Source organism: Poecilia reticulata, linkage group LG3, assembly GCF_000633615.1.
Source record: "Poecilia reticulata strain Guanapo linkage group LG3, Guppy_female_1.0+MT, whole genome shotgun sequence".
Classification (NCBI taxonomy): Eukaryota; Metazoa; Chordata; class Actinopteri; order Cyprinodontiformes; family Poeciliidae; genus Poecilia; species Poecilia reticulata.
This window is the reverse complement of record NC_024333.1, coordinates 18,548,810-18,571,646: the sequence shown is the minus strand read 5'-3', so window position 1 is coordinate 18,571,646 and position 22,837 is coordinate 18,548,810. Positions and strand designations below refer to the sequence as shown.

At 37.9% G+C, this 22,837-nt stretch overlaps 1 protein-coding gene across 5 annotated transcripts in view; it reads right to left on the bottom strand.

Annotated features, from left to right (window-relative positions):
* The window catches only part of nfat5b (nuclear factor of activated T cells 5b), a 34,662-nt gene extending 12,949 nt beyond the window's left edge, over nt 1-21,713 (bottom strand). For 2 of the 5 annotated variants that reach the window (XM_017304157.1, XM_008405322.2), the window contains exon 1: nt 1,419-1,517. Coding sequence is in view for 3 of the 5 variants with exons in the window: in XM_008405318.2 (XP_008403540.1) it covers nt 1,419-1,544; nt 21,429-21,501 (199 nt within the window). In the remaining 2 variants the exon portion in view is untranslated. Of the gene's footprint in view, nt 1-1,418; nt 1,545-4,332; nt 4,470-21,428 lie in introns of those variants that run through there. The other 3 variants (XM_008405318.2, XM_008405319.2, XM_008405320.2) reach the window with 3 other exon arrangements.
* Between the last annotated feature and the right edge of the window lie 1,124 nt (nt 21,714-22,837).

Sequence of the window (22,837 nt, the reverse complement as noted above, 5' to 3'; positions counted from 1 at the left end):
TGAGCAATAAAAGCTGAACAGTAAAGATTGATTCAAATGAAAAGCAAAAAATAAATAAAATAAAAAAAATCACAATATGATGCAACACTATTCCCCATTCCCCTTCTGGGACCCAAAACAAAGTTGCTCCAACATGCTGACAAAGGCTGCAATTTTAGATAATGACTGGAGCACTGAGGGGTTAAGCTGCTGCTGAAAATCTGGATTTTCTGGTGTTTCACAAGTTTGCATAACACAAAATTGGAGAGGGGAAAAAAAGTCCAAACATAAGGAGGTAGTGTCAGTCTGAGCAAGTTTGAAAGCTATTAATAATGTATAAATGAAACCTTAAAACGTGTAACAAATACTAAGAGAGTCATAAAATAACTGCTGCACGTACAAAAATGGGAGCAAATAATAAACTTAGCAAAAGATATGTTTGTTTCGTCTTCATGCACTGCCAGCAGAAAGAGGTAAAGGAAAGGTGGGATTTATAGCATGCCAGAAGTTTTAATGACAAAAACAAACATTTGATGACAAAGGTCTCAAAATTATGTGGTTGCAATTTATTGTTAACAATTTTTCTCAGAGTATTTACCCATGACCAGACAAGCTCCAACTTTTCAGAGAACATCAAGACACCACAACATAAGAAAAAATAAATAAATGTCAAACTCAAAATGTCAACAGATTGCATGATTTTCTGATTTTGGTGAATTTTGATTCATGCTTTGAAGTTGACTGTTCTCATTTCTGTTAATCCTCACATATCCGTCAACCTGAGAAGGCACAGAAACAAGGTCTCTGTCCTTTCTCCACCCACCAAGACCACAAACATGATTATGATTATTTAATTAAATTGGAGCCTTTTGTTGTCGTGTGGAGCAGTGGAAAAGGCTAATTAACTACAGAGTCTTGTTTCTGGACGTCTATATTTACCAGCTAACGAGATTTACTTCTGTGAGACAACAGCTCCATTTCCGCCAAAGCCACTTTAGCAAAAACTTGTAGGCAAAAGCATCTTTCCCAGCTTCTCTAACTTTATCATAGCATTCAGTCAAGCTCTAATTTTATCTTTGACGCATTAATATTAAAGTTGATAAATATGTTGAGCATGCTGCACATTAGATCTGTTGGTGCAGCAGGATACAGCAACAAAATGATATCCCAACAAGCAGGTACAGGCAAGCAAGCATGTTCAGCTGACCCAATTCCAGAAACATTAACTTCCTTCTCCAGCCTTGTTTTTTTTTTCCTCAAATGTGAAAAATCAAAGAGCAGCAGGCTGGCTGTTTGACAGGCTATCTTCATGCATGCAGGTGTTTGTGTTCGCCTACAGGTACCGACTGCTACATGAGTAGAGGGTTTTTTTTTGGAAGTGGGGCAAGATCAGTCCTGCTTGGAGAGGAGAAATAAGGAAAGGAGAAGCAGGATCCTACCTGATGCTAGAGGAACTGAAGGGAGAGGGCCTGCCTCTCCGTCGCTCTTTTGACTCATGACTTCTGGACTCTGCTGAGTGGAGGGATGCAACTTCAGCTCACTGGCAAGAAGGTCATACACTGACTCTGTTGTGAAAGTAGGGGGACCAATAAAAGGAATAAAAAGGTGACTTACTAACAGGACTTTTTTTGTGTTGGTCAGTGAAGGATAGAGATCCCAGTGAGTCAGCCAGGAGGCCAACAGAAAACATGAAGACGACACGAGACATCAGGGTTGTAAATTTAATCTTTTTAAGGTGAGGTTATCAGAAACAATGATACAACAACAATGATGCAATTGTGCATCCGCTCAAATATGCAATTGCAGGAGCATACTCATGACCTGGTTGGCAACGCATCTGATAAAACCACAAGGAAATAGTGGCCATAATGGCTGTCATGCCGCTTCACATCTCAAACACCTTTGGATCATTTTCAGACTCTGCAGAACTATGCATACATGCACAACAAGTCGACCATTTACAAACCATTAAGTAGAACGTTATGTAGGTTGAAAAAAAAAAGTTTTAAAATATAGTAAAATAAAAAACATTAAAAACTGCATTTTTTAAAATATATTACGAATAAGTTTTCCAAAAAAGGGCCTCAAAACTAATAGAGAAGAACTAGAAATACTATCTCGTTTTAAAACCGTTCCTGTTGCATGTCAAAGCATGACATCTACATTACCAACACTACAGACATTCTTCATGCATGTCAAAGCCTGATATCTGCACAGCAACAAACCACCAACAGTGAATGCTAAAGATGGGTGTGTCACAGATCTGCAGACTGACACTGCCTTGGGGTGCGAGGCCTCAGAGACGACAGGAGGGCTAAAACGGGGCTGGCCAGCTCCTTTTTCTTCTGACTACACATACAAACCCTGGGATTTTTCTTTTTTCTTTCAGTTTCAAACATGTAGATTTTAAGTGACATCACTTAAGGCACTTAAGGGGAATACATATTGCCCCAGTGGCTGTATACATTGTAATATTTATGCAAATTTCTAATGATTGCATTTAATATAAAAAACCGGTGAGTTTATGAATCTTGTTAATAATGATCAAAAATAATTATTTTCTCTACTATTTTGTTTCGTGTTACTATAATTACCGGTACATGACAATCACATAATAATACTGTTACAAGTAGCGATGCAAACGGTGCTAAGCTTCAATGTAAACCTTTAAAATCATATTTTCTTGGGTTTGTTTAGCTAAAACAGGAAACTGGCACTTAATTGTGATATTTGCTGCTAGATACAGAATTAGCAGCAAAGTTTTATACTTTTAATGTACGTCCAAAAGAGATCATTCTGGTTGTTTTTTTTATGTATCATTACCAATCTCTAATTAAAATTTTTTAAAGTTGCAAGGTGCATACCCTATGTACCTAGCTCCTCACCCTACATATGTAAATGTAATGTTACAACACTGGTAATTCCTTGTCTGAGATGATGTGGAATAAAACAAGCCATGAAGAGGTCAGATCGAAAGTTGTGACATATCAAACAAAAAGAAGATCTCATTACAAAACAGACAACGGGGCCACACAAAACCATTTCTCTCCCTTCACTGTTTCTGCCTCGGGGTTATGAGGAAGAGGAGGGGGGAGGCTTAGGTCAACAGCATGACAACACTTTTACTAGCAGACTGATTCATCATTGAAATATTATGGTATGAACTTAGAGCAGCCATTACAGTCGCCTGACTCTCTTCTTTGCCAACTGCCAGCTTTAATTACTTGCAGCTGAGTCCCAGGGTTCGGTGCGTATATCAGATACTTGACCCTCCCATTGTTACCACTCGCTGCGTACAATAGACAAACCTGGAACCTACTGAAACCTACCCACGCCTCTGGTCGCTAAATAACTTGCTTTTACAGGAGCAGGGAGACCTCATTCGTTCCCATAAACGGAGCTTAAGCTGGACCCGTTCTGGACCACGCTTACACAGAGGATTTCAGTGTGCTGGTTGTTTGCACTGTTCTCAAAACAAATATCTTGCATATGCATGCACAGCACACACACACACACACACACACACACACACAAAAAACCAACAAACAAGAAAGCACCCCGTCACGCCCACAAAAGCTCTCTCAACCTCTAAATTCACAGTTTAAATTGTAGTCGTCTTGTGGCTCTCTGAGAGACTGCACATGCAGCAACATGTGCTCAGAGTTGAAAAAGCCCTTCCAGTAAACAGATTGCCGACCGCACAGACAGAAAATATGCACTCTCTTCTCAGGAGCAGTGGTCTCGAATCACTGGCCGGACTGTTCAAAGTGTTTCCACAGCTCCTATGACGCTTTTGGAGGCAGAAAAAACAGAAACTCTCATTTTGCAGAGCGTGTTTGTGTCCTCCTGAGCAGACAGAGCGCAAGTCTTTATTTACATGTGACAGACACAGTCCCTTTCACAGAGGAGCAAATATATAAAAAAATAAATAAAGAAAACGACAGTCAGTAAGCTGGAAGTCAACGATATTAACTCAAACACACCACCACTCGCTGTTTTGATTTTAGTCTCACACTAGTTGCGTTTTGAAGTCTGACCACAGAAAAACAACTTCAAGTTTCCTTCCATCAGTGAAAATCATCACAACACATTACTAAACCAGATAGCATGTGGTCAGCTATGATCTGGCCTGCTAACACCATTAAGATGACCTGATTTAAATAGCTTACCTGAACTAATTAACATTCCTCCCAATCATACTTTGAAGACAAATCACTACTGGTTTCAATCCAGACTCCACGGCAGAAATTCTGCTTCATGGGATTTAGGTTTACTATTTATACCCTCACCGTCTCCTCTGATGTTTACGTTGTAAGTCATAGAGGCTAAAGGTGAAAATAAGAAGGCACTCACCATGTGAATGGCAGGACTTAAAACTCCCCATTCATTTTCCCCTCACATTCCAGCTGCTTGCTCTTACTAGCCCTGGCACCTGGGGCGTGGCACCCTTATTTTTTTGGCTGAGTGAGTGATTTAACTCTTTTCTGTGCACCCCTCTTCTACTCCACCCACCTCTCTCTCCTTGTCCCGTTTATTGTGCAGCAGACCCTTTTCTGCTCAGCATCTTGCTCAACAGGTTAGAGGCATTGTCATGTGGAATCCTGTCAGGCAGAAACAAAACAGTAGTATAACCCCGCCACAGAAAGCCTCCGTGGGCTGCACTGTTACACAAGGTGGACTGTCTGAACTTAGCAGAAACACCGCTTAAGAGGACGCGATTAGGAGGGCAAGCTTTAAGCTCACCTAGTTGGTGCATTCGGAGATTATTCCGAGCTCTGAAGGGAAAAAGCAAGCAGAGGGGGCTGGCACCTGCCGCAAGCCATGTACAACAACCATGAAATGTTTACAGCCAAGCCTACACAAGGGCTGCCTGGGACTCCATAGTAACGCAGATCATGGGGACATGTCTTTTGAGCCTCTGTGTCTCTTGCGAGTTAACACAACGAAACTGAATAGAGATAAAACAGCACCATCCGTGCTTGAATAATGATCTGGGCATTAAAAACGGGGCGTATTTCCACATTAGACTTATGCAGTCTCAATTATCTCTATAAAACAATTTTAAAGTTAAAATTAGAAGCTTACATGGAATTCTTGTTTAGTTAACACGTGCATAAAGCAAAACCTTTTAGAAACTTTTGTTTGATTTATGGCATCTCAGGACCTACATGAATAAATTATTAAGGAATAAAATTAGTTTTAATCCAATTATATTTGATGAACAGCTTAAAATAAGCCTGTTTGCAATGAGGCGATTCGTCAAAATAGCCTTCAACAAAAGGAAGGTGGGCTTGATTTTTCTGTGTGTCTTTTTGTGATTTAAGTTTTATTTAAAGGGTATTTTTTTTAAACAGCCTTTCAAATGTGTTAATAGGTTAAAAATAATCTGTAATAACCCACCTGTTTAGAGTTGCCTTTAATTAGTAACTAGTGGAAGATTGATCAACATAATGTACATTTCCTTGATGATTTTGATGACGGCATTGAACAAAATGTATGCTTATTGCTTGTTTCATAATTGGTTACTTTATTATGCTTTTATGCTGTAAAGCTACTTTGAACTGCCTTGTTGCTGAACTGTCCTGTACACATAAACTGGACATTTCAACCCTTTCCATTTCAGATAACATGCTTTTAGATTTTAAAGTTGCAGTAGATTTCATAGTTTGCCCCCTGTAACACATGGAACACGACAAATACGCACAGCAAAAGAATTACACATCTCCTTCGTCAGGTTTGCTTTCACAATTTCAAATCAAATGCTAGAGTCATAATATGAATGGAGACAACAGTAAGAACAACTGACAAAAATGCCAAGACTGTGACTGTTGGCTAACAAAGATGCTGAGGTAGCACATTTTCCCAGAAGCTGCAGTTGACAGTCTAAGTGATCTGACTACATTTATAACATCAGTGAAAGTAAGCTTTGCAACAGGATACAGTGATATAGAAAGTATGGGTAAAAAAAACCTAAGCTGAGTAAGCATACTAAATGTTGGGATAAATTACCTTGACAAACTTGACAGACCCTTGCAAGTGATGTTTATGCAAAGATGGCTGCAGATGTTTGTGTGTGAAAGCCAAGACATGTAGTGGTTGAAAACACTACATGAAAACAAACCAGGAGCATGGGAAAAGAAATGTACACAGATAAAAGCCAGCAATATGAGTCTTTTGTCATAATAAGTGATGCATTTCCTGGCTGCAATGCTACTGATGCAACACCGACAATAACTTACCAAATCAGACAGATATTCTCAAGAATGTTGCATGACGATGCTTACGTCAGTTACTTTACATCCTCCTGCACAGCAGCCACGAAAAAAGTCACATCATTGCATTAAAGTGGTTATTGCTTGCAGAAAGCATTGTAATTCTGTTGACAAAATGTTTTTGCTAACAAACTTAACAGGAATAGTAGCACTATAACCAGAGAGCCACGGCTGACTCATAACGCTGCTGCTGGCATTCTCACTAAAACCAGGAAAATAGAGCGCATCCCCCCAGTTCTAAAGTCCTTACACTGGCTCAGAGAATAGACTTTAAAATATTGTTGTTAATTTATAAATGACTGAATGGCTTAGCATCAAAATACATTAAATATCTGCTGCTCTATCAACCTTCTAGATCACACAGGTCCTCTGGTTCTGAGAATGCAGAACAGACCAGAACCAAACATGGAGAAGCAGCATTCAGCTTTTATGTACCACAAATCTGGAACAAACTTCCAGAAAATTGCAAAACAGCTGAAACACTGAGTTCCTCTAAATCAAAGCTAAAAACCCACCTGTTTAGAGTTGCTTTTGAAGCAAAAAATGGAACAATGGCCAGACATTACAATGTCAAAATGAAATGTTTGTCACTGGTTTCTCAGTTGTCGGCTGCATTTTGTTTTTATGAATTTTATTTTTGTATTTTTATGATGTAAAGCTCTTTAAACTGCCTTGTTGATGAAATATACTACACAAATAAGTTTCATTACAGTAATTGATTGATTGATACAGAGGCCACGATATGTCTGCAGTCATGTTGACGTAATTAGTAGTTGCAGAAGCACATGTATTTGATTGCAACTGGTTTAAAGTAAAAGCAATGACCTTGAAAAAACTAATATTGAGGATATTTGGTGATGAATGTTGTTTAAATGAGCGTGGGCATGACTGCCTTTAACTTATGGAAGAGCTTTGAAAATTAGACAGTTCTTTTCAGAAATAAACTTCTCTGCAAACTAAGAGACTTAGAACAAACTTTACTATATGCAGAATAAAGGTTTGACAGTCATTTTCAGGTGATAATAAACACACTTATCACATGCATCAAACTAAAGGCAACTGGGCCAAATCTGGTCCATCATAGCAATTTCTGTGACCCCCAAGATGCTAGATGGCCACAAAGAACTTTAAGATAACAGCTATGTGCTTAAATACTATTTTAAGAGTAAAATCAATCAGACCTCTAACATAAACATACACATTTTTTTAAAGACATGTTATTGATAATAGCCAATGCATGCTTCCGATGATTCTTTACACTTAAGAAAACAGACCGCAGGATAATGTCCCAACCATCAAAATTTTGAATATGTGGAGATAAGCCTGCACACCCATTTCTATGCTTACAAATCCAGACAGTGCTGCAAGAAGAGAGGAAATCCAGGTGTGAGTTTGCATGTGTAGCAGACACAAGCATGAAGCTGCAGCCTAATAGTCTATTACTTCTAACTTATTCTCTTAAATAACCGAACAGATTCGGTTATTCTCTGTGATGACACATAAAAATGTGTCATCACACATTTTTATGTGTGATGACTTTGTCATATTACATGCTTCAATCGGTTTAGGATTTTAATGTATTTTTTTAAAGTAAAATTTATTTTTTACTCAAATTATTTGCTTAATTTCAATATGATGTACTCATTAGGTAAAACACTTTGAACTAACTGCCTTGTTGCTGAAATGTGCTGCACAAATAAACTTGACTTAATTTTTTCTTTTGACGGCTTAAGTGGGAAATATGAAAAACAGAGCAGTTTTATACCGAATTTGTACAAAATACAGCTTATTTGACCCAACAGAACCACGGCAAATACCGTCAGAACAACAACAACAACCATCTGAAACCATCCATTGCTCTTTTCCACACTCCCAGTTGTTTCAGTTAAGAAAAAAAAAAAAAGACTAGCTACCTGTTCGTTTTGTTGAACTTGTGGAAAAATACTGAAAACATATCAAATATATTACAGGTAAGTAAGTGTTTATAAAGAACTAAAGAATTATAAGGGCTTTAGTACAAAAAGAAAAGAGAACCCTATGAGTCATAATTAATTGGAATGCAGCAAGTGACCGACAATTTCTAAAGAAATATTCTTGAAGCTGTAACTTCGACACTTTTGAGGCTTAATAACAAAGTCTTCCAGCTGTCATTTGAAAAGGTTGAGGTCAGTGAGGCTTTGGAACGGGCAAAGTCGTTTGTGCTTAAAGTTTGGCATGTAGCTGTTTCAGGGCAGCTAATCCTGAGCCGACAATGAACAACCACCAGGCATCAGTTTACATGACTTGCTTTCAACAAACACCCAGCACTATCGCAGACTTCACACCAAACTACAAATGAGAGCCAAACACTGAAACTGTAGCCCCATTCTGCACACAAATAAGGCTATTTGCTGAAGTTGTTCTCTACACAACTGTGTAGCTGGGTCAGTGGTATTCCGAACTGTTTGGTGGAGACTAATTTGAGGTAAAAGTTAAATTACAGAGGAGCACGACACTTTGTAACCCATCTCTTAGAAGTGGAATCAAAAGATAAAGCAGTTGTGTCCAAGTCAGCAAAAAGAATTCAAAGTATTTACAGCACCCAAGCAGACTCCCACACGTGGATTTACCAAAATTTGCCATGTTGTATCATAGATCTACACAACACTTTAAATAAAACCAGGCCAATGTGGTTTAGTCTAAATCAGACAACATCACATAATCATTTTACAGTACATTGGAATTGGTGTGCCAATACAGGCATTTCTGCCAGACTCACAGGAAAGCCGTGCTGAAAAGCAACAGGAAAGGTCTTAAGCAACACTGCACGCAAACATTCACTGGTCGTGTAACCTCATCAGCGACTCATTCGAAAATCAATCCTGTTTCATGAGCTGGCATTACATGACGCACTTTCAATTAGTCTAATTTCTTTGTTGGAAGGAAAACTTTTTTTATATTGTTTTGCTACCTTAACATTCCTTAATGTGCAACATTAAACTGATTTTCATTTCATTTTACAAACATTTTTCTTCTTGTTAGTTCTTTTCCATTTCTAACAATTATGTTTTGTGCACCAATAAGAAAGTTCATGACCAACAATGCTCTGTTTCGTACTATTATAACAGATGTGTTGACTAAAGACAGCCTAAGAACATGCCAAATACGTCTGTCAAACTACATATTTTCACTTTTTGGAAACGGTTCCTAATCTCAGCATGACAGGAACACTAGTACAGTAAATACGAGGGCTAGCCCCGATGTAAACAACAAACACAGGCGTAAAGTTAATAAGACTCTTCTACCAAGTCACTGAGTTTAATAATTAGCATGTTATCGTTTGTTTCTTAAGCTTGAGGCTTAAAATGTCAACCTAATTAACTAGCTTCCTCAGCAGTATATAATTTTAATGGTGTCAACATTAATCACTGGCAATGCAAAAAGTCCACAATGAAGAATTGAATCCATGAAGATGTCAGATTGATGCATACCACCAGAAAACATTGTTGCAGAATGAGCACAAAGTGCAGAAGCCTCCAGGTCAATATGCGCTACCACACCTACACAAACAACAAGGACCACAACAGAATGTCCAATTATTGACACTGCCAAGAACTAGGCCAATCAAAACAGGCCCGACTCCAAAATGTACAGGACTCCAGAGCACCTGCTGTCGTCTCACTGTGCCAGCAGGACACACACAAGTTTCCATGTTCACACTCTCAAAGGCGAGAGTAATTTTGGAATCATGGCAATGACCTACACAATGTGATCCAGGTGGTAAATACTTTCAGACTCCTGCCAAAGTTCTTTTGAAGAGGGCAGCAGCATGGTGAACAGCCCACTTACAAATTCAATGAAGATTTGGAAATAGGTTGTGGTGTTGTAGTAATCCTCTTCTGGAAAAATCCATGGACTGATCCCAAAAGGAAAAGTTGTTGAGTTTATTGATGAGAAGGTAAGAATAAACTGAAACTGACTGAAAGAGGGTCACCTGGCACCGGATCAACACACCCACCAGGAAGGTGTGCTGGAGTCTCCAGGCAATCAGAAGTTCACAATAGACCAGTTGTGAATAAGAATGCAGAACCAGAAACCTAATGCCACTTTTTTTTGTAAACTGAGATGTCATTTCAAAACAGTCGCCGCTTTAAATAAAAACAACCCGTAGGTCTGACCAAGCCTCCCAAAGCTCTTACATTACAACACACCTCATAATGTCTTACGTTTCCCTGCTTGTTTTCTGAGATATTTTTTTAAAAAGCGGAGTTTTAAGTAGCTGTGGAAAATTGTTCTACAGACCTGATTGAGATTAATATTTAATTACCTAAAAGTGCAGTATTATTTAAAATTGACTTTTTTGAACTTTACATCATGTTATAATGCTATTCCTTTATCAAAAAAATACTTGAAGTGTTGCCTTTATTCTTTCATGCATGTTTGAGAAATCCTTTAAGCTCCTGTGGCAACCATTTTGCCACGCCAGGGTGGACTAAGTGCTGCCTTCGAAGCACAACTCCTCCTCGGAGCTGCAGTTTCCAAGCTTCTACATTGCAGAGCAGCCGTCCCTCACAACTCCCCAACTCAGCTCCTTCAGACTAGCTGGAAGAAATTAGCAAACACCTGGTGGAACTGTGCATCTGAAGTTTATTAAATGCAGTCATATATGAGGTGGGAAAAAGATTGGCAAAGGGTTAATAGAGGAGCGATGTTGTGATGACTTATGGAAGGTGGAGTTTCAGAAAGAGCAAGAGTTTTTAAAGAGACGGAGGTCAAATGTCTTTTAAATTATATTTGATTTTTATGCAATCTTTATAACAGCTGAAGGTAACATAGTTACCTAATTGTGCAAAAAAAAAAAAAGGCACCATATCCCTGAAAAATACATAATACTGCTCCTTTAAGATGATTTATTGTTCAGTTTAATTAAGGATTTGGAAAGTCTGCTAATTTCTAAAAGAAAATCCCAGGGATCTGAGAAAGAAGATCCCAAAAAGCCTTAGCAAACTTTTGTTGAACCAAAACTAAATTGAGAAACATAAGATTTTATTTCTCCTTTCAAGTACTGTTCAATCCAGTTCACACAGACACCTTCACAAACTGCACGCTCACTGCTCTGAAAAGGTCCTGCATGCTGGTTCATGATTTAAGTCAATATAAACAACTGGTAGTAGAGTCAAGCAGAAGCATGAAGAGAAAAATCTGTGGAGTCACAGTATTGCTCATCCTCAGGCAAGCTGCAACTTGTTGAGATGGAGACACACAATCATCATCATCACGTAGCCACTTTGAGCAAAAAACACTGATAATATATATTATTATGGCTCAATGTTATGAGAGTAATTGGAAAAAATGGATTTGATACCAACTTGATTTTTGTTTTACAGATTAGCATTTTTTAGCTGAGTTCTTTTTAGTTTACTGTTTGAAGTCGCTCTTTGTGCTAAGGCAAGATTTGTGTGTGGGGGCATTAAAGCAAATGTAACCTTTGAATTTTACTCAAACTATTCCTGAGCAACTGGGGACTAGGTTAAAGTGACTCTGATGATGTCAAGAGCTAAGATGACCTTCAATAGCTTCTAGTGTATTAAAACAAACAAACAAAAAAAAAATTAAACAACAAGACTTGGAGAGTATGAAGAAAGTTCAAGGAAGCGATAACTATCCTCCGACAAAGACAACAAAAAAAGGTTTTGGGCAAGAAATAAAGACAGATTCCTTCATTTACAATTTAATTTCACTTCTGAAAGCAGAGAATGTTTACAGTAAATATGTAGATTTGGCCCCGGTTGCTAGTAGATTTGTGCTGAATTTGTGCAGGACTCTTCGTTGAGCCACAGGGGTTGACTGAGATCAGACAATGACAGGATACTGGGGAAATTCAGATGGACCAACACTGCAGTTTATTCCAGTCCTACCAGTCAGCCGAGGAAGCAAAGGACGACTCAGAAAAAAGAAACGACAACACAGGACGCTGAGACATAGGTGCTGTGAAACTGCAAGATTAATTACTAATTTATGCCAAAGGTGGTGTGCATTTCTAAAGGTTTTGAATTTTTAATTTTTTTGTAAAAGCCTTGATGAAAGAGCCCCTGTCATTTACTTTGAAAAAGGAAAAAAAAAAAAAGAAAGAAGGTAAAATCACTCAAGGGCAGATTCTTTCCCTGCAGGCGCCCGCACCTTGGATAATGCTGCTGAAAGCATATAGTGAGATAAAACCCTGTTTCAAGACTGACATACCTGAGGGCACGTATCACATTGTGATGACCAAACGGTCATTACATAAGTAAATGTTTTGGTTTAAGTTTAAAATAATTTAAACCAAACCTTTGCTGTAAATGTTTTGTAGATTTTGCAAAGCAACTTCATTCTTTCCGAAGAAATGAGCAACAGTGCACAATCTAATCACAAAGATCATTGTGATATCAAGTGTGTGCAATATTGCAGTATTTGGCAAGATATTATATGTCAGATGTCATACATTCATGCTGAGCATATATGCATATTTGCCCAGGAACTCTAACAGCCCCTTAATTCAATAACGCACTTTGCATAAAAGCTCATAAGATATGGGACGTTGTTTATTGATTGCGATGAAAAGAGTAAAAAAAATAAAAAAAAAACATTGATTAATCATAATCAAAATAATCAGCAAACATTTTAGAAATGGAACCATCATTACACATTGTTCTGATATATTGCAGTCCTAGAAATAAAGACAACTTTCAAATTCAAGACTGTAGTTGAATATTGGCAATACTAGTTTCCATTTACTCAAATAGGTCTCTCCATTTTTTCTTTAGCATCGCACTGAAGTTCCAAACGACTGACTAAACAAATTACCTGCAGGCAGAGTTTTGATTGATAACATTAAAATATCCAAGGCTACGTATACCTAATATTGCAACCAAGAAGTCCATTGCAAGTTCTATGCCGCTAAAGAACTTGTCTTTGCACCGGCAGAAATAGTGTCCAGATTAAAAATGTGCATAAACCCAGAATGACCAAATGGCATCATGATAGTACTTGGAGTAAAATAGCGCAACATCTACAAACCTGCAGCTTTGGTCTCCTGATAGTCCACACGAGCACCACTACAGTTTGAGCGCCAACATCCATGAGAAAGTGTCTGTAACAAACAGCCTCATCCTACCGCACACATCTGCCAGCAAACATGTAAACTCATACACGTATGAACTCGTCGCGTCATGTATCTATCTACTGTCTTGATCTGATTTTGCAATGCATTCACCTCTTCCCACATAACTCTGTGCAGCAATTACAAAATCCAGAATAGGAGCGATTCATCTTGTTATGAGTCCGCTGCATAAAATGCCTCGCTGCCATCTGCAATAGCAAAAACGCTCTGAATTCTGTAGCAGATGAGAAGAAGGCATGGCAAAGACAGATGAGCTAATTAATTCCATCTGGTTATTAACAACACAATTCGCATGACCAATGTAGTTAAGAATTTAGCTGTTAAAACTGCGAAGTGAAGAGCACCACGGGGAAAAAAGATGGCTGTCAAGAGCCAGGTGAAGTGTGTGATCGCTGGTGCTAAAGGTAAAAAAAAAGTCAACCTTCAAAAAGGCCAAAGCACGTCAGAGGGCTTGTTAAAAGCCATTTGTATTGAGAGCTTGCTGAAGCAGTCCCAAATAAAAAATGATAACAAAGGGAGAGAGGAGGGGGGTTCATAAAGTTGTAGACTGGATTACAAGCATTACCGCACTACTGTTTCAGTAGGAAGCCTTATATGCATATTTTGTTATTTTTAAGACTTAAAAAATTAAAGTAATTTAAAAGTTGAATAATCTTTAGCTGAGGAAGATATTTACTCTAATTTTGACTAATAAAATACCTTGAGACCTGGCAACACAGTCTGTACAGCCATGTTATGAGTGTCTGACACCTTAACTGCTGTACTTTGCCAGTGGAAAGACTGCAACCAGCCAAGATTCATCTCGCTTAATATTTAATGTCTTAGTTCACAATCGCCTTGCTGCAGAGAGGCGTACGAGGGTTGTTAGATGTCACAGGTGCTTTGGGCTTTTCGCAAAAGAGTGAGAGGAATCTCCCTGAAGATGAAGGCAAGCGAAAGCGCTGGTCATACTGAATGCTTCTTCTCTCCCTTACACTGTCCACATTCAGACTGCAGAATGTAAAAGTGAATATTTAATCTGCATACGGTTATGGAGAGACTGAACTCTATGCATGATAATGAATAGAAAACACATTCATGGAATTTGATTCTGCTAATTAACCACAAATTAAAAAAAGATCTTAAGCATTACTGGGTAAAGAAACAAAACAAAAATTAGCACATGCAGACTTCTGTCACGACACTGTCCTTTTTCTCAGTGACTCCCTGATATCCTGCAACATTTGTCCAGAAAAAAAGTATCTAGACTTAACAGGTAAAAATCTGCTTTCATCACATAAACACAGCAAACCAGCTAATCTGAAACAGTCCCAGGAAAAAAAAGTCTCCTATTTTAAAAAGAAACGCCTCTGGCAGAATGGAAAACCTGCAACACCGGCATGCCTGTAATACTTCAGAGGTCATCTGAGAGCGGTAACTTAGTTGCACAGCGTAAAAGTTGATTCTAGCCTCTTGTTGTGCATGCAAAACATCCAAGATGCAGATCTAAAAACTGATTTTCTCCTCTGATAAAGTGTGGAACATGCACAAGCGGCATTGCGAAGAGTAACATTAGCTTTAATATTGAGCTTTTGGTGTTGCTTTATTCTATGTAGCAACTTTTTGAATTGTATTTTTGCACCCATGCCCAGACTTGCTGGCCAAAGTATTTAGATAAATGAGCAACACATTATTTCAAGAAAAATGTTAAAATAAGGAGCTGTTTGAGACTCCAACTTCAACTTGCAATTTCACACAAGACGGATAGCCAAGTAACACCTCCAGGCTCTTTAACAGGTTAAACCACTCAGACATTGATTTGTCGCGGCCCAAACAAAGTCACAAGTGTGCAGTAAATACCAAAGGAGGTGATATTTTGACCTGACCCCGATTAGACTTCTTACTGAAGTTTGGCGAGCGTTAATAATTAATCAAAGAGATGGAGCAGTAGATAAGGGTATAAACACACACAAACACAACTTTAAGAGGTGTGAATTCCAAGCATCACCACACTGATTGCTTTTTATAATCAAGATATACAGCTCTGGACAAAAATTAAGAGACATTAAATGATGAATGTCTCTGATTTGACTTTTAATACACATATGTTTGATTTAAATGAACATTGCTCTTTTATGCCATGAACTACTGACATGTCTCTGAAATTTTAAGCAAAACTTTTGTATTTATTTGCAGAAAATGAGAAATGACCAAACTAATAAAAAAGATGCAGCGTTTTCAGACCTCAAATAATGCAAAGAAAACAAGTTTATATTTTTTTAGAAACAACAATACTAGTGTTTTAACTCAGGAAGAGTTCAGAAATCAATGTTTGGTGGAATAACCAGGAGGTTTTCAATGGGGTTCAGTGCAGTGGGCTTTTCATTTTTCCAGAGCTGTATTTTGAAATAAACAGATGCATTGTTGTGGTCATATTTAAAGCAGCAAAGGGGCAGTAATGAGGACGAAAAACATTTTAGATCCAAATATGTTGATCTGTACGCTTTCAATTTCCTTAACCCCCTTCATCTAGGTGTTTAACATGCTAGTCAAGTTATCAATTTTGCATAACTGAGAAGTGACACCCATGATAACTGACCCATTAGTGACCATGAAGACATGGCCACCAAAGCAAAATGTTTCGTGAGCCACAGTAAAGGCTTAAGTTGAGAAGTTTGGCCCAGTATACAGGGAGAGCAACAACACTTTAAACAATTATCTACTGGTATTATGACATATTGCACATTCAGAGATGGTATTCTATTAACTTTGGTTGCAAAACGAGGTAATTTGAACAATTGTCTTCTTTCTTTCATCTTGAAACAACCTGCAAATTCTTACAACATATAAATGTTGTGTGGACATTTATATCCACACAATACAGTTGAAAATGTCCTACCGGCGACATTTTCTCCTTTTCAGACCATTCTTTTTTGGTTGTGCATAAAAATCCCAGTAAACCAAATACTTCTGAATAATTTCAGACACTTAGATTCACTTTCTTTTCTTGGTTTGAACTTCAGTAAGTCTTCTTTATTGCATTTGCATCGAGTTGCTGCCATGAGTGTAAATGTGCACCACACCAAAAGTGAGTAATAGGATAACATTTAGTTTTGTTTTTTTCATCTTAAAAAAAATATTCTTGATCTTATCACAGCGTGGCATAGGAATATGGCTGCCAGCTAAAGTGAGAGTGGGAAGTATACAGAACAGGTTTGGACTGATGCTTTAACTGATGAAGATGTCACCGAGAACATTCTGAACAAGAACAAAACATTGCGTCTCTGTAAGATTACAAGGACTTCAAGTTCTCAAGATGAATGAATGAGTCACGATATTCTTGTTGAAGTGGATATCTGAGATCAGATTGTACTAATGAGACAAGCCCACAACAAGAACATGACATAGTTGACAGTGTCCCAACTGCAATACAAATCAATCTAATGCAAATTAAATAATTATTCTTATTTCCATTTTTTTTTCCCCCTGTCATACTTTTTGGGTTTCCTTACATATCCGCTAGCTTTCAAGGCAGTTGAGTATTTTTAAGCGCATGCCGCTAAGTTTGCCTGACACAGTAGAGTCAATATTAATAGAGTGCTATTTAAACCTCGGTTTATACACAGAGGAGACCAAGAGTTAATTATTGACCAAGCTAAGGTGGGTGTCAATAAAAAAAAAAAAAACTAAAAAGAACTATGTCGAGATCTGAGGGCTTACAATTGTTAAATAGGCTAACCAGAATGTATACTGAAGCCGTAACATTCTTCATTTTTACAGTGGACCTGCTGGGAAGGCATTTTAATACAATCATTAACCAGAAGTCCCTCACGGACTACAAAAAGTAGCACAAAATGCCTTCCTGTCTTGAGAGCTATTGTTAAAGCATTCTGCTTTTCCTTCATATTCCCTGGGCTACTCTCAAGCTAAAAATGAGCTCCCTACAAAGATTTTGTTGCCCAAAGTAGAACAAGGCTAGATGCTACATAGATATTAAAAAGAAAAAGGGAGAAAAAAAATCAACTTGAATTTATGGGAATTTATTTTTGGGTACAACTCATCAATATTGACAATTGTGAGCTTTTTTCTTTCTTTCAAACAACAGAGTAAATCTGCAAAAGACCAGAGAAGTTGACTTACAAAACAATGTCACAATAATGTTATTACATGTGACAGCTGAGCTGATAAAAATATACAAGAGTGTGATTAGTAATTAGGACTCAGGAATCTTAACACTAGGGGCTGCAATGTATCTGATACAACATTGGAAAACCAAGAAGCCAACTTTTGTCAACATTTATAAGAGAAGAGGAATAAATTGAGCACTTAAAGGTGAAATGGAGGACTTTTAAAGAATGATCTTAAGATGTACTATTTGAGTTTATTGGTGAATAATAAAGTACAGCCTTGTATAGGCTGTAATGGTGTGTTGGCCTTCAACACAGCTATAAAAGGTATTATTCCTCATCTGCTCAGTAGTCCACCTGACCTCAAAGGTAGCAAATACGCATGTATTGGTTTGCCACCTAGTAGGCCATTTTGCAAATTGTGTTACATTTATGTTTCTTTTTCTATGTGTATTCTCCATTAATATATCCAAGAAAATATTTTATGCATTGATGCCTTTTCTGAAATAGGTCTTTGAGATAAAGCTTGTATCTTGCATTTGATTTGATTTTCATAGTCTGGATGAACCTGACATCTACGTTATTTGCAAAAGAAACTTTAATCTAAAATCAGGACAATTTAGAGGAATAAGTTCTACGATATGGACAAGTGACAAGAACAGCTGAAGTAAATGGGTTAGATAGTTGGAGAGTGGATGTAGACATGCCTGCTGAGTATAATGACGAAATGATAAACAAATAAGGCAAGGTTCCTTTCAGCTCGTCAAATTTCCTGCCACTTTACAAAAACATGTATTTTAGTTTAAGTGGTGTAAGTGAGTGTGTACATGATTTTCTATCTCTTTGTAGATCTGTAATGGATTGGTGACCTGTCAGGGGTTTACCCAGCTTTTCGCCCATTGACTAGTGTAAATAGCTCACGATATTTCTGCCGTCCTGCAAGGATGAAGCATGCATAGAAAGTGAATGGGTAACCATAAGGAGCAGTCCTCTGAACCTTCTTTGGACCCTTTTGGCCTTTAGTATTCCCCGAGCAGCTTAAGCTCTCAGTGTAAAGGAAGCCAACTTGTATTTTGATGCTTTTGCACAACACAATTAGCTCAAATCCTAATTGAGCTAATTAGGATTTTTAAAAAAAGGTTATTTTTGCACATATAATTTGCATATAAGGTTTTAATGTTTTTTTTTAAAAAATCTCTTTCTCTTTCTTACTGTTTATTTAATGTCACATGCTGTTTTTATTTTAATTATGTAAAGCACTTTGAAATGCCTTGCTGCTGAAATGTGCTATACAAATAAAATTTGATTGATTGATTGATATAAAAACTGCTGTTTTTATATGCAAAAAACATATAAAAACTACCTCTTGTGTAGAGCAGCTTGGGGTATTGGTTACAAAAAAATTATCCAAAAGTATGACCTAAGCATTTTGTAAAACTAAGCTCAGATGAGGTAACTTTGTCTTTCATCACCTATGAAGCAAAAGCTGAGGTGGAGTTATGTCTAAATTGTTTGTCTCTCAAAGGGTTGGATTTTACCTTGCTGATTCAGATCTCCTTTTTTTTCACCCACCAACATTGTTGTGAAATGGAATTAATTTTTTCAGAATGTGTTGCACTTTGTAAACAGCCCTCCAACTAGTTCTTTTACACGTGAGTAGGCCTGTCGCGATAAACAATAAATCAATTAATCGCACGATAAATTAAACCTATCGACCTCATTTTAATTATCGGCTTTATCGTCTCTTCCTGCCTTTTTTTTCTTTCTATTGATAACACTGAATGAAAAAAGGCTCACATCCGGTGTGACGGTTCGATCGGGTTCGTCGTGCCGTGTGGTGTCCAGCCACATGGGCACAAAATAATGGCTACAAGTCCAGTTAACTAATTTTAAAATCAGGCATTAATCAATGCTTTACTACAATCTACCTGCAATGCATGTGACTACAGACACCATAAAGTCCTGACTGACTGAATGAAAATCATTATAATCTATTTATGTCACGTTAACGAAGAACAGCTGAAAAGTTACCGGGTTTATCAACTGCAGTAGCAATTTGGCTCCAACTCCTCTCCTTATCATTTCTATATTCTTTGCACGAAATGTTGAATAAACATTAATGTAGTTTTCACAAATCATCTCCGATGTCCGCTGGACTTCTTGTTGCGCCGTGTCAGCTGTTTGGGATTCCTCTCTAATTTCCCTTCAGAAAGCACGGAGGAGAATCCGCGTTTTCTGATTGGCTACCTGTCACATTTAGCGTTAAGCTCCCAGTCGGGGAAAACCACTAATTTAGATCGGAGCGACCACGACGATCCACCGTAACACACCACACACTACAGGATGATCGGTTACGAAATCACCAGCGACAATCTTAGATCAGCCAACGATGTAAGATTTTCGTAAAGGGAAAATAGGGGCAAAAAAATCGTGTAGTGTGAACTACTGCATTAGGTAGTGGGATGTGCTCATCTTCTCTATTTAAATCTAGTGATTACTGAAGAGCAATATAGTATACAGACTTCATAATCTGCACTCTTTTGGTTGAATGCAGTATTTATTTCCACTTTGGCTTTATGTTATTTAGTGTTTATTCACGTACGTTTTTTGTTAATGGAGACTGAGAATATGTTTTATTTTTGTTTTTGTTTGTTTTGTTTGTTTAGTTTATCAGTTCCAGTGTTATGTGTTATTTTGAAAATAAAGTGTATCTATGGCAGGAAATCACATGCATTATTACGTCATTTCCATTAAATCAGTGTCAAAAGGTCTTGAAACAATATTATAGTTTATCGCAATAATTTTTTAGACAATTAATCGTCCAGCAAAATTTGTTATCGTGACAGGCCTACACGTGAGTTGGATTATCTACATCTACAAAGACAAGTAAAACCATGTTCAAGGAATGTCAACGTATGAAAAGAAAGACCCTCTTCTGCTGTGAAACCAAAGGTCCATTGTTAAGTCAAGAAAGAGATAATGGTTTTGGTAGTGTTTTGGACCTTCCTAGGTATCCCTGCCACCACACCCAACTCCAGACAAAAGAAACTGAAATAGCGTATTGTAATTTTTCATAGTACAAAAACAAATGCATACCAACTCTGTGCATCGTGACTGATAAACTAAACGACAACAAAAAAACAAAAAAAACTAAAATATTGCATTCTTGTATGTTTGGTTAAAATGTTTAAATTGCAAGGTGTAGGGACTTTTACAAAAAGCAGTTATTCTGCCAAAGTCTTATTTAACTGATAAACTAATTAGCTTTATTATGCTTGTGTTATAACAGTCTCCAGCATAAATAAAGCCGACGATAACAGAAGAATGCCGACTTTACAGCATTGCACCTGTTGTTATGAGTTCAGCAGAGTTCAGTTTTTCTATCCACAGGTTGCCTGAGGCTACCTTGCTGATGATTACACAGTTTATGCTAATTGTCTCACTAGCGCCGCTCTGGGAGCAGTGCAGCGCATGCATATGTGAGCATGTGTAAAGTGCCTGGCGGGGGCGGAGGGCATCGACGGCCTATTCAAACAGACCAGAGAAAATAGATAGCGGGGTTTTGAGGCGGGCAAGGAGATAGTAAACTGGTCTGACCGGTGAGTATGCAGCAGCTGAGGGCTTCAGCGCGCCGAAAACATGAGCACGGGACTGCAAAAACAAAACGAGTATCCGTGAAGGTTGCGCAGGAGAGCCAAAACTTTACTTCGGCTCATGCGCAGGCATGTGACAGGAGGTGGTTTCTAGATGAATGGCACTGAAGTAAAGTGAACGCCGCCGACACACGCTTAAACACACACACACACACATACACACACACACACGCACATGCTGAGAACGAACTCAGGTAAAGTTGTTGCATATCCACACACCACATAACATAAATGTCAAACTATTTTACCAGAACAAGTACAGTGGAGGAACTTTGTTTACCTTTAGAGTACAGGGATCCGGGAGAATTCAGGTCGCGGTCCCCGTTGAAGAGGGAGATAAAGTCAGAGGGCATCGCAATCCCTCTGGCTGTAGAAACCGGACACTTTCGGTCACTTACAGCGTGACGGATTTGGATAAAACTGTTATATGTCTCACGACTAGCAAACTACAGAACTTGTAAGAGACGGACGGCAATTCTGGCCTGAGTTTTTCTGTCGTTACTGTCTGCTAACTGTCTGTATTGCCACTCTGGTTGCGAGTCCCTCTTCGGTCCGCCCACGACTCACGTTTGTTGTCAACGGACGACCGGAGGGGGAATCACGCCCACGCCTGTGACGCAACACGTACGAGGGACGTGCAGATTCTCATAAGGTAGTGTGCTTCTACAACTGCTATGTTTTTTGGGAAAAAATACATATTTGTCATATTTCCTTGGAAAGTATTCATTGGACCATGTGGGCATTTCAAGCAAAGTTATAATTGATCTCTTTACTCTGCATTTTTCAGCTGGAAACCACGTGGATCTATGTTAAATCTTATAAATACAACTGAACTTTCACAAAATATTATTTTTTAATATCTACTAACTTATCAAACTAAATCCTTAACCCACTAAAAATGCACGGAGGACTATCTTAGCTGTAGATGGGAGGAAAGAGGATGTTGTAGAAATAACAAAAGGTCAAACGTCAGTTTTACAGTACGTTGATTAAATTTCAAACAAATTTGTTTATTTGTTTTTTTAACGAAACAATTATTTTTGAAAGGCACAAACACAGTAATTGAATGTGTATTTTTTTTTCTTTTTGCTTGATAACTAGAAATATTGGACCATCCATGAGCCTTTTCCTTTCTTGGCACTGCCCATTTCCAGACGAGTCAGCTACGCCGAAATGGACTCGGTTACATTCATGGAAAAAAAGAAAGTACACCGCACATGCAATATTTTGGATATCACAATTATGTTATAATCAAATTTTGAATAGTTTTATTTTTATGCACTTGCTTACAATGCTGCATTAACCAATGAAATAGTGAGATTTGTTTCTAATGTGGACTTGCTTACCTCAAACTGTCCATGTATGTACTGCACCCTAACAACTAGTTTTCAGAATTTCAACTTAATTGTGACCAATATGAGATTTTAAACATGTTTCCACAGACAGGCAAATTCTACTTGTTTTTCCTTCTAAGCTTAACACAACATAAGTTGTGAGTGAAACTCTTTATTCTGTGACATTTACATGAAATTTATTAGCCTTTAGAGGAGCAGTTTTCTATCTATCTATCTATCTATCTATCTATCTATCTATCTATCTATCTATCTATCTATCTATCTATCTATCTATCTATCTATTGATCGATATATATATAAAATCAAAACTGCATCCAATTCAGACTTTCCAGTT